Raw genomic sequence first — 13496 nt, 5'->3', positions numbered from 1 at the left:
TGAATGCCATTTAAATTTTACATGAATTTAGGATCCATGCAGTCAGTAGTAGTAATTTTTCCTCTTCTTGGAAGTCTTATTTAGATGGCTGTCATATAATTCTTCATGTGCAACTCAGCCCCTCACTGTATTTATAATAGAGTCTGTCTGCCTCAAGGATAGGAACCGTTGGTCTTGTCCTTGAGTTCCCCAGCTCCACCCAGGGCCTGGTACCTGACCGTTGAATGGTAAACATTTGCTCAGTGAGTGCACAGATGAATCAAGGGTCTGAGTTCCTAACACCAAAATAGCCATGAAGCAGGAAGGCATCTGATGCGGCAAGCCTCGGAACTGCCAGGATTATACCCTTGAGGCAGAACTGGCTGAGCTCCTCTTTTTGTTGTTGTTGAATCAGATATTTAATAATTTAAAAAGCCAGCCCTTTCACAGTTGGGGCTCAGTCAAGCACAGTTAGTCTGCTTGTGGACATTGCTCCTGGCTGGGCCCCTCCAGGTCCATCCTGGCTGTGATCTGCCCCCTCCCAGGGTTCCTCCTCAGCCCCCTGGGCCCAGCCTCACTGCCAAGTCAGCACCTGCCCTGAATGTTGAAACCTAAGCACCCAGAGGCTGATTGCCACCAACTGTTCATCAATTCAGAGAGGGCTCACTCCTCTCTTCTCACCTTTAATTCTCTCTTATTTATTTTTCTTCTTTTCTGCTACTTTTCTGTTTTTCTCCTTCTCTCCTCTCCTATCCTTTTTTTTTTTTTTTTTTTTTTTTTGCCATCCCAGTCTTCTATCCTCTCTCCAGCATCTTGTCTGAGCTTCCCCAGGTAATGCTGGTGCCTAACTTGGACAGCCCACCAGCATTATTTGTGCAGGGGTGCTAAGAAGCACCCCACCTGAACTGGTACAGCATAGGCCAGGGGCTTAGCTTGGGCTGATGCTGATTTAGGGTGGGGGTGTCATGTCACCTTCCCAGGGGTGAGAAAGATAGCATCGTGCAACAGATAGCCTCTAGCCCAAGGCTTCATTATCCTTACCCCCACACAAATCATACATTCCGCATATCCTTTTCCCTTGCTCATCATTTTCCCCCACCGTACCAGGGACTCCTTGAGGGGAGGAAATTTGTTTTACTTCTGTGTCTCCTCAGGCCTAGCACAGCACTGCCACATAATAAGAACAGAATCAATGTTTGTACAGACAGCCACAATACAGCTGTAGAGTACCGATGGTGTGCCAGGCTCCAGGCCCTGAGGACAGAGAGGTGACCAAGACAGACTTCTGTGGGCTCAAGGAGCATCCAGAAGAGAGAAGGAAATGTAAATGCCGGAACCAGGGCACTTGAGGGGAGATCCACCCCAAGCGCCATTTACACAGGCGCTTAAAGGATGAATGTGTGTTAGGTGAAGGAGGTGGGGTAGAGTGGAGGGGCTGAGAGGGAGCATTCTAGGCAGAGGGAATATTTGATGGGGGGATGTGTAATCCTGGCATTGAAACCTGAATTCAGTGGCACAGCTGTACAGGGTAGTCTGACTGATGCAGGGAAACAGATGCTGAATTAGAGGTGTCCTTACACTGTGCCTAGAATGTGGTGGCAGTGGGCGTGATCTCTTCATTGCCTCTGTTCTAATGGCACGTAGACTGGTATTGCTATGCCTTGATGGCAAATGCTCCCAGGAGGGGAGTGGAATGAATGTATCAACCTCCTCTGCCAAGCTTGGGGGGACCCTGGGCTTAAGGTAAAACCCCTTGGCCCCATGTCACACTGACTCTGCCAACCTCAGACACCTCACCAAGGCTCTTCTCTCCACCTAGATGAACGGGAAGTCGTTCAGAAAAAGACCTTCACAAAATGGGTGAACTCGCACCTGGCTCGAGTGTCCTGCCGCATCACCGACCTCTACAAGGACCTGCGGGATGGGCGCATGCTCATCAAGCTGTTGGAGGTGCTCTCTGGAGAGATGCTGGTAAAGCCCCTCCCATGGGCCCCAGGGCTACTGCCATCAGCCCCTCTTCAGCAAAGGCATGGTTTGGGTCATCTTGAGTACTCATGGTCTTCCCAGTCTTCTCTCTGCTCCTTTAGGAGGCTGTGATAGTTACAATGGGGAGCGTCCACGTGGCTGACTGGGTTCTCTGAATTCTTCCCAGAACTTCTTGACTCCTCTGACCACTCCTGCCCCTTCATACTTCTCCCAGAAGCCATGCAGAGCTCCTGATGTTCAGACTGGGCTCTGGGCATCTGTAGTTGGCCTGCAGTGGCCTGGCCCTCAGTCTCCCCATTGGACTAAGATGCATCCCTCTTGGAACCAAGAGGAAAGTGTGGAAGCCATTTTGCTGTGTGTTTTACCACCTTGCAAGTGGAAATTTATTAGAGGCCATCTCAGTTGTAACCCACAGGCAATACTATTGGCCCCAAAGGAGAAGTAGATGAAGGTTTATGTTTTGCTCAGCACAGAGGAAGCTTTGTGACCTTGGGCCTGTCATGCAGGACACTCTTTTCCTACATTTCCCCCATGTGTAAAATGAGGGCAACGATACCTGTACCTGATGAAGTTTATTCTGAGATCCTCAGAGTTTGAATGAAATTCTAGTGGAATTTTAATGCAGGGTCAGAGGCAGAACTTCAGCCTGGAGTTGAAAAGGCAGCATTTCATTCAAGCCTTTTCATTGAAACTCTGAGGAGCTCAGAATAACTTCATTGGGTACCTTATCCTGCATTGAAATTCTACTAGGGGGGCAGGCGCAGTGGCTTATGCCTATAATCCCCATACTTTGGGAGGCCGAGGTGGGCGGATTGCTGGAGCTCAGGAGTTTGAGACCAGCCTGCACAATACGGTGAAACCCCATCTCTACTAAAATACAAAAATCAGTGGGGCATGGTGGCGTATGCCTGTAGTCTCAGCTACTTGGGAGGCTGAGGCAGGAGGTTTCAGTGAGCCTCACTTGAACCCGGGAGGCAGAGGTTTCAGTGAGCCAAGATCGTGTCACTGCACTCCATCCTGGGCAACAGAGCAAGACTCCATCTCAAAAAAAAGAAAAAAAGAAGAAAAAGTTATACCACTAGAGAGAGTTATCATGAAGAACCCATCAGATGATGCATTTATTATCAGGGGAGAGGAGGAGGTTGGTTGGCAGGGATGAACCCATTATCAATCACCAAGCTAAAAGTCACTCTTATCACTGACTGGCAGTAAACAGTTCTTGGAACTGTGCCTTGCATGTAGTAAGTGATCAATTAACCTTATGTTATGTTATGTTATGTTATCATATGTGAATGCCATTTACCACCCACTCAGAAGGCTTTGTTCAGCCCTGGAAGGGCACCGATGCAGTCTGGTTGCCTATCTCTGGGTGCTTGTTGGATGGAACCTCTGAGCTTTGCTGAAAGGAAAGCATTGAATGGTGTCAAGAAATGACCATGGGACTTGGAGTTTGGTCAAGAGGGTGGAGGGCAGGTGCTTATGACAGGAGCTGGTCCAGGCTGCAACCTCTGGGATGACTGTGCAGTCCCTCCATGCCCACGGGGGCCACTACTGTCCCCCAGCCAAAGCCCACCAAGGGGAAGATGCGCATCCACTGCCTGGAGAACGTGGACAAGGCCCTCCAGTTCCTCAAGGAGCAGCGTGTGCACCTGGAGAACATGGGCTCCCATGATATTGTAGATGGCAACCACCGCCTGGTCCTGGGCCTCATCTGGACCATCATCCTCCGCTTCCAGGTGGGTTCCTGGTGAGCAGAGGAAGTCAAGGGAGCCTCTCAAGGCTGCCTAGGGCCTGGGAATCTTATAAAATGATGAAAGAGTATGGGTGTTAGTGCACATTCTGTGAGGCTGGAAATCTGTCTTATGGGACAATGCTTCTAGGAAGGAGTAACCATCTCTGCGTCACCCCAAATAATTGAAGCTCAGAAAGCCTCTCACTCAGTAGTATGGTCTTTTCAGGGAGAAGATAGAAATTAATTGGTAGCTGGGTTGATATCTGGCTGGAAGATTAGCTTTGTAGCCTCCTCCCCCTAGACATGTAACTTCCTGGTTTTTGAAATAATTCGATTCAGAAGTTGCAAAAATTGTATAGATCTGTGTGTATATTTTCCAGTCAGAAACTTTTCTCTTCTCACCCTGAAATTCAAAGTCCAGATTATTTGTAAGGAAATTTAGAAAGGGGAAGCGGGAGAAAACAGGGCCTTGCACCTGCTGGTTTGGGGACAGAAAGAACCTCACCCAAGGAGGTAAGGCCAGGAGAAAGAAGACAGCCTACAACTCACAGACTAAAGACCTCAACCAAGTGGTCCTGGATGTCTGATCTCACTCCATGGGTGCAGAACATTAAATGACAATAGCAGCAGAGTTGGGGAGAATGGAAAAGCAAGAGGAGCTGCTAGTGAAAGTACAGTACACGGCCGGGCATGGTGGTTCACGCCTGTAATCCCAGCACTTTGGGAGGCCGAGGAAGGGGGATCACAAGGTCAGGAGTTAAAGACCAGCCTGGCCAACATAGTGAAACCCCATCTCTACTAAAAATACAAAAAAAAAAAAAAAAGCTGGGTGTGGTGGCAGGTGCCTGTAATCCCAGCTACTCAGGAGGATGAGGCTGGAGAATCACTTGAACCTGGGAGGCAGAGGTTGCAGTAAGTCAAGATTGCGCCATTGCCCTCTAGGCAGGGTGACAGTGTGAGACTGTCTCAAAGAAAGAAAGAAAGAAAGTACAGTACTCATCAGCATTCTTGTTGTTCCACAGCCTCAAGGGGCATTGCACCTCCAGAGGAGGAATCGGGGCATCACTGATTCTCTGCATTCTGTTAGAGTTATCCAATTACAGCTGTCTCGTCCCTGTACTGTTTTGGCTGACCGAGGCAGGGAAATAGGCTACTGGGGTGCAGGGCCTCAGAGTGTAGTGTTGCTGCGGGGCTGCAGCTACAGCAGAGGTACGAGGGAGAGAGCCTCCAAGGGACAGAAGGAAGGCACAGTTGTAGATGCAAATCCTCTTCAAATCTCTCTTGTTCTGCCGCCCTCAGATTCAGGACATTGTTGTCCAAACTCAGGAAGGTCGTGAAACACGCTCAGCCAAGGATGCGTTGCTGTTGTGGTGTCAGATGAAGACAGCGGGGTATGCCCTGGGAACCAGCCATTAGCACATCTCCCCTTGCTCCCACCAGCACTGCCATCCCCAGAGGGACACTAGTTATCACCCAGAACTACAGCTGCTTCCCTGTAATTGATGCAAAGTCTGTCCAGACCTGATTCTTTGAGGCCTGGAATACAGGGTTCTTTTCCAAAGTTGCCTGCAGGTAGAGTGGGGAGTCCATGTGGTATTCACATCTGATGGGGAAGCCTCTATGTGTGGCTTAGCTGCTGGCCCCTCTTGCTGACCTGGCTCAAGAAGGGACAGTTCCATTTCTCTCCTGGCATATTAGCCCTCAGTTTGTACACTTATTTGGGACTACAAAAAACTCTAATTCTCAGCTCTTAACTGTTTCTCTTGGATGCAGCTACCCTCATGTCAATGTCACCAACTTTACCTCCAGCTGGAAGGATGGCTTGGCCTTTAACGCCCTGATACACAAGCACCGGTAAGATGGTGGGAACAGCCGTGGGGACTGACTGAGACAGCCTTCCTGGGAATATTTGGACACATTGCACTTAACATGGAGTCACAGAAATGTGACCTCTGCTGTTCCTTGTCCTCTCCCCTTCAGCACCCTATAGCACCCCCCTTTCCTTAAATCCCAGCGTGGCTGCTGCCCACTTCCTCATGTGCTGAGGCTCACATCTGCCCCCTCTCCTCTGCTCCTGTCTCCTCTTTTGCTCCTCCTGCCTGACTGCCTCACTGCCTCACTGCCTCTGCACAGCATCTGCTTCATGCTAGGGCTGCCTTGCTGGCGGGGATGCTGTGGCTACTCCCTTTTCACAGTCCAGCTTCATCCCCAGGCCTGACCTGATCGACTTTGATAAGCTGAAGGACTCCAATGCCCGGCACAACCTGGAGCACGCATTCGATGTGGCCGAGCGCCAGCTGGGCATCATCCCACTCCTCGACCCCGAAGGTGAGCCACACTCACCCTTGACAGTCTTTGCTGCAGCGTTGAGGGGCACACTCGCTGTGCTAGAGCTCCTCTAGTGCTAGAGGCTGGCCCTGGTGCTGGGCAAGCTGTGGGCACAGTGAGGGGCAGTGCCTAAGCCACGCTTCACTCTGGGCCTGCTTCTCTGCTCCATGCTGGTTCCCTTGCCTGGCCTGTTTGGAGGTGGACTTTGGTTCCTTATTCTTTTCTTCTTTTGTAATTTGTGGCCCTAAATGGATTTCATCACCCACTTCCATTCTTGCTCTGTTGGTTGTCACTTGGTGCCTGTAGTTGAACTTCGTGTTGGAGGAATGGGGGACAAATTCTCTGAGCCTAACTTTTGTAGCTTCCAGTTTGATGCTAAGAGTACACCTTTTCCCCTAACAGATGTCTTTACAGAAAACCCTGATGAGAAATCTATCATCACCTACGTGGTGGCGTTTTACCACTACTTCTCCAAGATGAAGGTGCTGGCAGTGGAGGGCAAGCGTGTTGGCAAGGTACGAGCTGTTTTGGAATCAGAGTGTCACCCTTCCCCTGTTTGCCAGATGCAGACAGAGTGGCCCCCTTTCCAACCTAAGAAAGGGTGAAGAGTGTGGCTTACTCACCCCCCAACTTCCTCTAAAGCTGATCTTTGCAGCATCTGTGGCTCCTGGGCTGAATTCCAAAGCAGGCTGATGGTCTGTCCTGAAAGGTGCCGCAGCCGGCCGCTCCGTGCCTGGTGTCCACCTGGTCCACCTGAGGCCCATGTCTCATGGACATCCCCACTGGAACTGTCCAGGCTTTTATGTGGTTTGTTTATTGTGACTGCAGACCTCTTAAGCACCCACAGTATACCAGAAACTCACCCATCAGTACAGACCGTCATGCCAGATTCCTTTCCTCTGCTAGATCCTTACCTTCTAGAGCATAGGTACCATTTCCCATTTATATCTGTGCGCCTCCTGTTTAGTAAAGACAATGCCTGGCAGCCCTTAACTCCTCGTGAACCTTTAAAAATAAACACAACCCTGGCCCCCTAGTGGCTGGCATCCTGGCACAGCAAGCTTACCAATCTCTAGCACTGGGAAGGGGAGCTGCTCCCGATCCCTAACAGGCCAGCTCCCTGCTTGGCAAGAGGCGGACTTCACTCACTTCCAGTCCACTCCTTCTGCCCTACCAATAGTCTTGGGCTGAGGGAATAAACCCAGCCTAGAGCACTCCAGGGCTTAAGAGGTGGGAGCCCCATTTCAGGGCACCTTGATTGTGGTTCTCATTGGTATCCTCAGTGGTGGCATTGCCCTTCTGATGAGAATGAGTAAGAAGGTGATTCCTTAGGTTATTGACCACGCCATCGAGACTGAGAAGATGATTGAAAAGTACAGCGGGCTAGCCTCGGACCTGCTCACGTGGATCGAGCAGACCATCACTGTTCTGAACAGCCGCAAGTTTGCCAACTCGCTGACGGGCGTCCAGCAGCAGCTGCAGGCCTTCAGCACCTACCGGACCGTGGAGAAGCCACCCAAGTAAGGGCCCTGGTACATGGGAGGGTCCTTAGTGGCTGGGAAACTGACCACCAAAAAGTAGAGCCAGGCTCTGGGCCTTATGAAGTACATCCACGAGGCACACCCTCAAGATTAGAGTTGTGCATGTGTCACCTGCTTTGTGCCCCTCTTCACCATTCTCCTCCCAAGCCATCAGCTTAGAGGAAACCAGCATTGATGAGAAACCTTGACTCACAATCAAAGACAGTGGCTTCTCCCAGATCCCTGAAGAGGAGGAGGAGGGAAATCATAGGCTTCTGAGACTCTTTGAAGAACCCAGGCTGGAAGGCTCCTCTCTGGTCTGCCACTGAGCTGTGGGCTTGTTTTCTGATGATGACCTCTGAGCTCTCAGCCCCTGAGCTCTCTGCATGGGACCTTATGGATCATCAAGTTCATCCTTCTTTTTCTCTCCCATTTGTCACAGCTCAGCAACAATGCACTTAGCCTGCTTCTCAGGATCTCTACCCCGCCCTAGTGTGTGCAGAGCCTATGTGCATATGCTTACACACATGTGCATACAACCATGCACACACATGCATACCTGCATACACACAACCATGCGTACACACAACTGTGCACCCATGCACATGCATGCACACTCAACCATATACACACATGTGCACACACATACACATACAACTATACATGCATGTACATGCAACCATACATACACAACCATGCACTCATATACATAACTATACATGCACGTGTGTGCACACACTATGCACCCATACACATATATATGCTCACACAACCATATGTGCAAATGCACATACATATATACAATCACACATGTGCACATGCACACACATACAAACATGCACACATACACACAGGGCATTCCAGCTTATCTGCCGTTAGCTTGTCCAGCTCCTCTGAAACAGGCTTCTACCTCATTGGTGGGACCTTCGACTCTGTTCCTCCCACCCATCTCCCACACTCTCCATTCATGACTCTCAAATGGGGAAAGGTGAAATGCTGACTCTAGGATGTACTATAAAAAAGTATCTGGTTTCTGGCCTGACACTAAACCACTTCTGAAGCCCTAAATCCAGTCCAGTTAGCATCCCCTATGAGTCTACCAGTCACTGCACACAGGGGTGTTATCTCTTGGCTGTGTAGACAGTGCTTCGTGTCCACAGTTCTCTTAAGTGCCCGTGAACACTGAGATCCATTAGGCTGGGCTCAGGGTGGGGACCTTGCATATAGCTGATCCTTGACTCCCAGATCAAGAATGCAGAAATGGGTGGACACTTGGGTACATGCAGAAATGTGGAAGTACCTGATACCTGGAGCCTGTACCCCACATGCTAGACATCTATCCTGCTGCCAATTCTTGTCTCCTACACCTACAATCCTCTCAGAGCTCTCAGCCTTTCCTGCCTTCTGGGAAGCATCTGGCCTGTAGGACTTGTCAGGAGATCTGGCTCATTAAGAGCGGGGTGAAAGCTGTTTTAAGTGCAGTGTGCTCTCCCATGGAAAATGCTGCTTCTGGGGTTTTATTGACTCACTCCATAAGAAACTGATCAGAGAGCTAGTCAGAAGCCCTCATCACTTGCAGAACAGAGAAGGGTGTTTTTTTATATTGATCAGTAAAACTTGATATTTACAGGTATTACCAGAATACCCCAGCTTCCCATGTGGAAGCAAATGATCAAGGCTGTGGTGGCCATTGTGTTTTCTCTGGTTTATGTTGTAAAGACCCAAATCCCTACTAGATTTTAGTTGGTGAGAAGGATAGATGTTTTAAACGGTAAGCAGACCTGTAGATTCTCTTTAGTTTTTCTGTTTTTAAGGGAAATATGCTTTGTTATCTAAGCTTCAAGATGCCACAGTTCCATGCTGACTTCAGCCAAAAAAATTTGGCCATGAGATCATAGCACCAATCTTCCTACCTCTGTTTTCTTGACAGGTTTCAGGAGAAGGGGAATCTGGAAGTTCTACTTTTTACCATCCAGTCCCGGATGAGAGCCAACAATCAGAAAGTGTACACACCCCATGATGGGAAACTAGTGTCTGACATCAACAGGGTACAGCAGCATTTTCCATTATGCATTGACAGTGGATTGACTGAATTCCTGATAAGGACACAGTGAATGGTCGTTGGACCAGATTAAACCAAGCCACTTTCTTTGGTGTTTTTAATCCACATGTTGACTAGTTGGGGGAGTTATCTGAATCCAGTTCTGAGGAGTCAGAATCTACTCCCCCACCCTCCTTCACTCCTCCTGTTCAGATGCCTTGAGTCCCTGCGTCTTTTTTTTTTGGAGGCAGGGTCTCACTCTGTTACCCGTGTGGCAGTGCAGTAGCACAATCACAGCTCACTGCAGCCTCATCCTCCTAGGCTCAAGTGTTCCTCCTACCTCAGCCTCAGTAGCCGGGACTACAGGTGTGCACCACCACACCTGGCTAATTTTTATTTTTATTTTTATTTTGAGACGAAGTCTCATTCTGTTGCCCAGGCTACAGTGCAGTGGTGTGACCTCGGCTCACCTCAACCTCTGTCTCCTGGGTTCACACCATTCTCCTGCCTCAGCCTCCCAAGTAGCTGAAATTACAGGCATGCACCACCATGCCTGGCTAATTTTGCTTGTATTTTTAGTAGAGATGGAGTTTTACCATGTTGGCCAGGCTGGTCTCGAACTGTTGACCTTGTGATCTGCCTACCTCAGCCTCCCAAAGTGCTGGGATTACGGGCTGAGCCACTGTGCCCAGCAATTTTTACATTTTTTATAGAGACAGAGTCTGGCGATGTTGCCTAGGCTGGTTTTGAACTGGGCTCAAACAATTCTCCCACCTTGGCCTCCTGAAGTGCTGAGATCACACATGTAAGCTACCACACCTAGCCTCTGAGTTCATTTTTTTGGAGCCAGTTTTGAAGACTATCCTCTGTAGAATCTTGAGTTTGTTTTTGAAGATGGAATATTAACTACTTACAACCAAAGGGAAATGCCTATGACATTTTAGAGGCTTGGAGGCATACCACCACCTGGCAGTTCATATCGAAAGGAGGTAACCATTAGTCAATAAGAACTTACTGAGCATCCAGCGAGGTGAAAAACATTATTTTAGGCCAAGTGTCTGAGGCAGGTTTAGGGGAAGAGGGAAATGAGACTCATGAGCAGTGCTCTCTGAATCTTTGATGGGTCCAGACATGAAAGCCAAAAGGCTTTTATCGATCTTTAATCTGTCACCCCATCACCCAAGAGCATCAGGCTCTACCTCGATTTCAGAAATCACTCTGTGTTGAGTGAAAGAGGTGGAGCCCCCAAACAGATGTTTCTCCTGTGCCCCAAGAATTCTCATTCTACTCTTCGTGCAGGCCTGGGAAAGCCTGGAGGAAGCTGAGTATCGGCGGGAGCTGGCCCTGAGAAATGAGCTCATTCGGCAGGAGAAGCTAGAGCAACTGGCCCGGCGCTTTGACCGGAAAGCCGCGATGAGAGAGACGTGGCTCAATGAAAACCAGCACCTCGTGGCCCAGGTAATGAGGGACATGCATGGGGTGACAGGAGAGGGGACCTTCTTCAGAGCCTCCAGCTCCTGGCTGGGCTGGAGTCCGACTTGGCTTCTCATAGCCTCTCGTCGTGCCTTGCAGCCCAGCTCCTCATGATCCGGTAGATCAAGATTTGTCTCTGGGGAGGAGCTCTCCAGGATTTACGAAATCTCATTTTTAGGAAAGAGCCTTGGAGTCTAGAACTGGCCCCTGAATTTGTCTTCTGTGAGCTTGTAGCGTCAACTACAGCTGGGGTTTGAGTTGGTGTTAAATTGTGGTTCTCTAGGTGTGTGGTGAAATCACAGACTGCCCCTTGTCTGCGTCAGGTGTGCCTTTTGGACTCTGGCCTCTGGTGCTCTGACATAATTCTAGCTAAGAATTGACCCCAGGGCTGATTCTTCATCAGAGCATCTGTTCCTTCCCACTTAAAGCTTGGAATCAAATTAGATTCTGTCCAGAAAGGGGGCAGCGAGTATTCTGAGAGCACTGGAGAGTGTATGAGCACCCCAGATAGCATGTGGATAAACCATCTGTTTGCTGGCACGTGGTGTCTGAGTGAGAAGCAACCTCTTCTTGCCTAGAATCCAACAGGTCCACTCAAAGCAGGGTGGGGAGTGCCAGTGCACCACCAAGGGGCTCCATTGGCAACACACAGGCATCATCTCCTACACGTGTGGCACAGAGAGTAAAATCATGAACTTCTCTTAGAGCCTCTTGTGAAACATTAATTTTTGGAACTTGGGTCTGATAAGACAGGTTGCAAAAGGAAGGCAGAACCAGCTCCTTCTTGGGAATGTGCTTTCCCATCTAGTGCTGGTTCTAAACGGACCAGGCCTTTCCCTGCATTTGGGGATGAGACCCGGGGTGTCTGACTGAGCTGCCTGTTTTTCTCCCTGTGGGGCAGGATAACTTCGGGTATGACCTGGCCGCCGTGGAGGCTGCCAAGAAGAAGCATGAGGCCATCGAGACTGACACAGCTGCCTACGAGGAGCGGGTGAGGGCCCTAGAGGACCTGGCGCAGGAGCTGGAGAAGGAGAACTACCATGACCAGAAGCGCATCACGGCTCGGAAGGACAACATCCTTCGCCTGTGGAGTTACCTGCAGGAGCTGCTGAGGTCCCGGCGCCAGAGGCTCGAGACCACCCTAGTGCTGCAGAAACTCTTCCAGGACATGCTGCACAGCATCAACTGGATGGACGAGATCAAGGTGGGCCCTGGGGCTGCCCTCCCCCCTGCCCTGCAGCACTTGCCTGGGGTCTCAGTGGCCCTGCAGTTAGCATAGGCTTCCTTAGACATCTCCCAGCCAGTCACATCTCTGAGTCAAAAAGAAGAAATGAGGCAGCAGAGTGTCTAGCTGCACCTGCCTCTCTGCCTCTTGGCCCACTCTGCTCCAGCATATGATACCAGCCCAGGTCCCTGGTGTCCTGGTGACTGAGAAATCTTGGGTTTGTGGCAGCACCAGTGCCAACCTGCAGGACCTTGAAGAGACAGACATTAATCAGAAACCTGGAGAATCCGGCTTTTAGTAATTACAACTGGACTCTGGTTAGAATCCAGACCTCCCACCTTAGGGCCATCTCTCCTCTCTGCCACAGTGAATTTCAGCTGAGGACACACATCAGACTGCCCCTGGAGCTTTGTAAAAATACACATGCCCAGGCTCCAACCCTGAGACGGATGCAGCAGATGAGTGTGAGGCTTGAGTGTCTGTAAGATGTTCTATGGGTGATGCTGATGGGCACCCCCAGTAGGCACTCCCCCTCTGTAGCTCCTTCCATCCCCAGCAGCAGCCCTTCTCTGGCTGCATTCGGCTCACCCAGGCACACACTCTTTGCAGGGGTCTCTTCTCCTCATATGTAAGTCTCTTCACTTCTCATTTCCTGTATGCTGTTCTCTTTCCCAGGCTCACCTCTTGTCTGCCGAGTTTGGGAAGCACTTATTGGAGGTTGAAGACCTGCTACAGAAGCACAAGTTGATGGAAGCTGACATCGCCATCCAAGGGGACAAAGTGAAGGCCATCACCGCAGCCACGCTGAAGTTCACTGAGGGGAACGGTGAGGCCAAGGCTGTCTCCCCTGTTGAGGTTTCTGATGCCAGAGCCTCATCCTCTGGCCTAGCACCCCAAGTTGGATAAATCTCCTGGAACCACCTGTAAAGTTCTGCTTCTTTCATCAAGTAATGGGCCCAGAAAGAAGCTTGAGGGACAGCCAGACTCAGGCAACTGCTTCCATAACCTGGTGCCGCCAACAAGGCAGCCTCTGTCCTTCATTCTCCTTGCTAGTTCAAATTCTGGCTGAGACAATCTAGGTTTCCAGATTCTTGTTTTAGCTAAGAGACATCACTGCCTCTTTCAAGAATCACCTTGAATTTTTTTTTTTAAATTATTTTAAAAATAATAACTTTATGTTTTATATTTCTACTAAAAACTAACCCCACTTTT

The 13496-nt window shown here is 49.8% G+C and overlaps 1 protein-coding gene across 5 annotated transcripts in view; it reads left to right on the top strand.

The window, feature by feature from the left end:
• Positions 1 to 13496, top strand: part of SPTB (spectrin beta, erythrocytic) — a 137407-nt gene that overhangs the window by 75490 nt on the left and 48421 nt on the right. For all 5 annotated transcript variants that reach the window (XM_078335107.1, XM_054240020.2, XM_078335109.1 and 2 more), the window contains 11 exons: positions 1799 to 1950; positions 3528 to 3701; positions 4997 to 5088; positions 5471 to 5551; positions 5910 to 6025; positions 6428 to 6540; positions 7358 to 7545; positions 9476 to 9593; positions 10886 to 11044; positions 11961 to 12263; positions 12960 to 13110. In XM_078335107.1, the coding sequence (XP_078191233.1) occupies positions 1799 to 1950; positions 3528 to 3701; positions 4997 to 5088; positions 5471 to 5551; positions 5910 to 6025; positions 6428 to 6540; positions 7358 to 7545; positions 9476 to 9593; positions 10886 to 11044; positions 11961 to 12263; positions 12960 to 13110 (1647 nt within the window). The remainder of the gene's footprint in view (positions 1 to 1798; positions 1951 to 3527; positions 3702 to 4996; positions 5089 to 5470; positions 5552 to 5909; positions 6026 to 6427; positions 6541 to 7357; positions 7546 to 9475; positions 9594 to 10885; positions 11045 to 11960; positions 12264 to 12959; positions 13111 to 13496) is intronic.

The sequence above is a fragment of the Callithrix jacchus genome, chromosome 8, assembly GCF_049354715.1.
Source record: "Callithrix jacchus isolate 240 chromosome 8, calJac240_pri, whole genome shotgun sequence".
Classification (NCBI taxonomy): Eukaryota; Metazoa; Chordata; class Mammalia; order Primates; family Cebidae; genus Callithrix; species Callithrix jacchus.
This window is presented reverse-complemented; position numbering and strand designations above follow the sequence as displayed.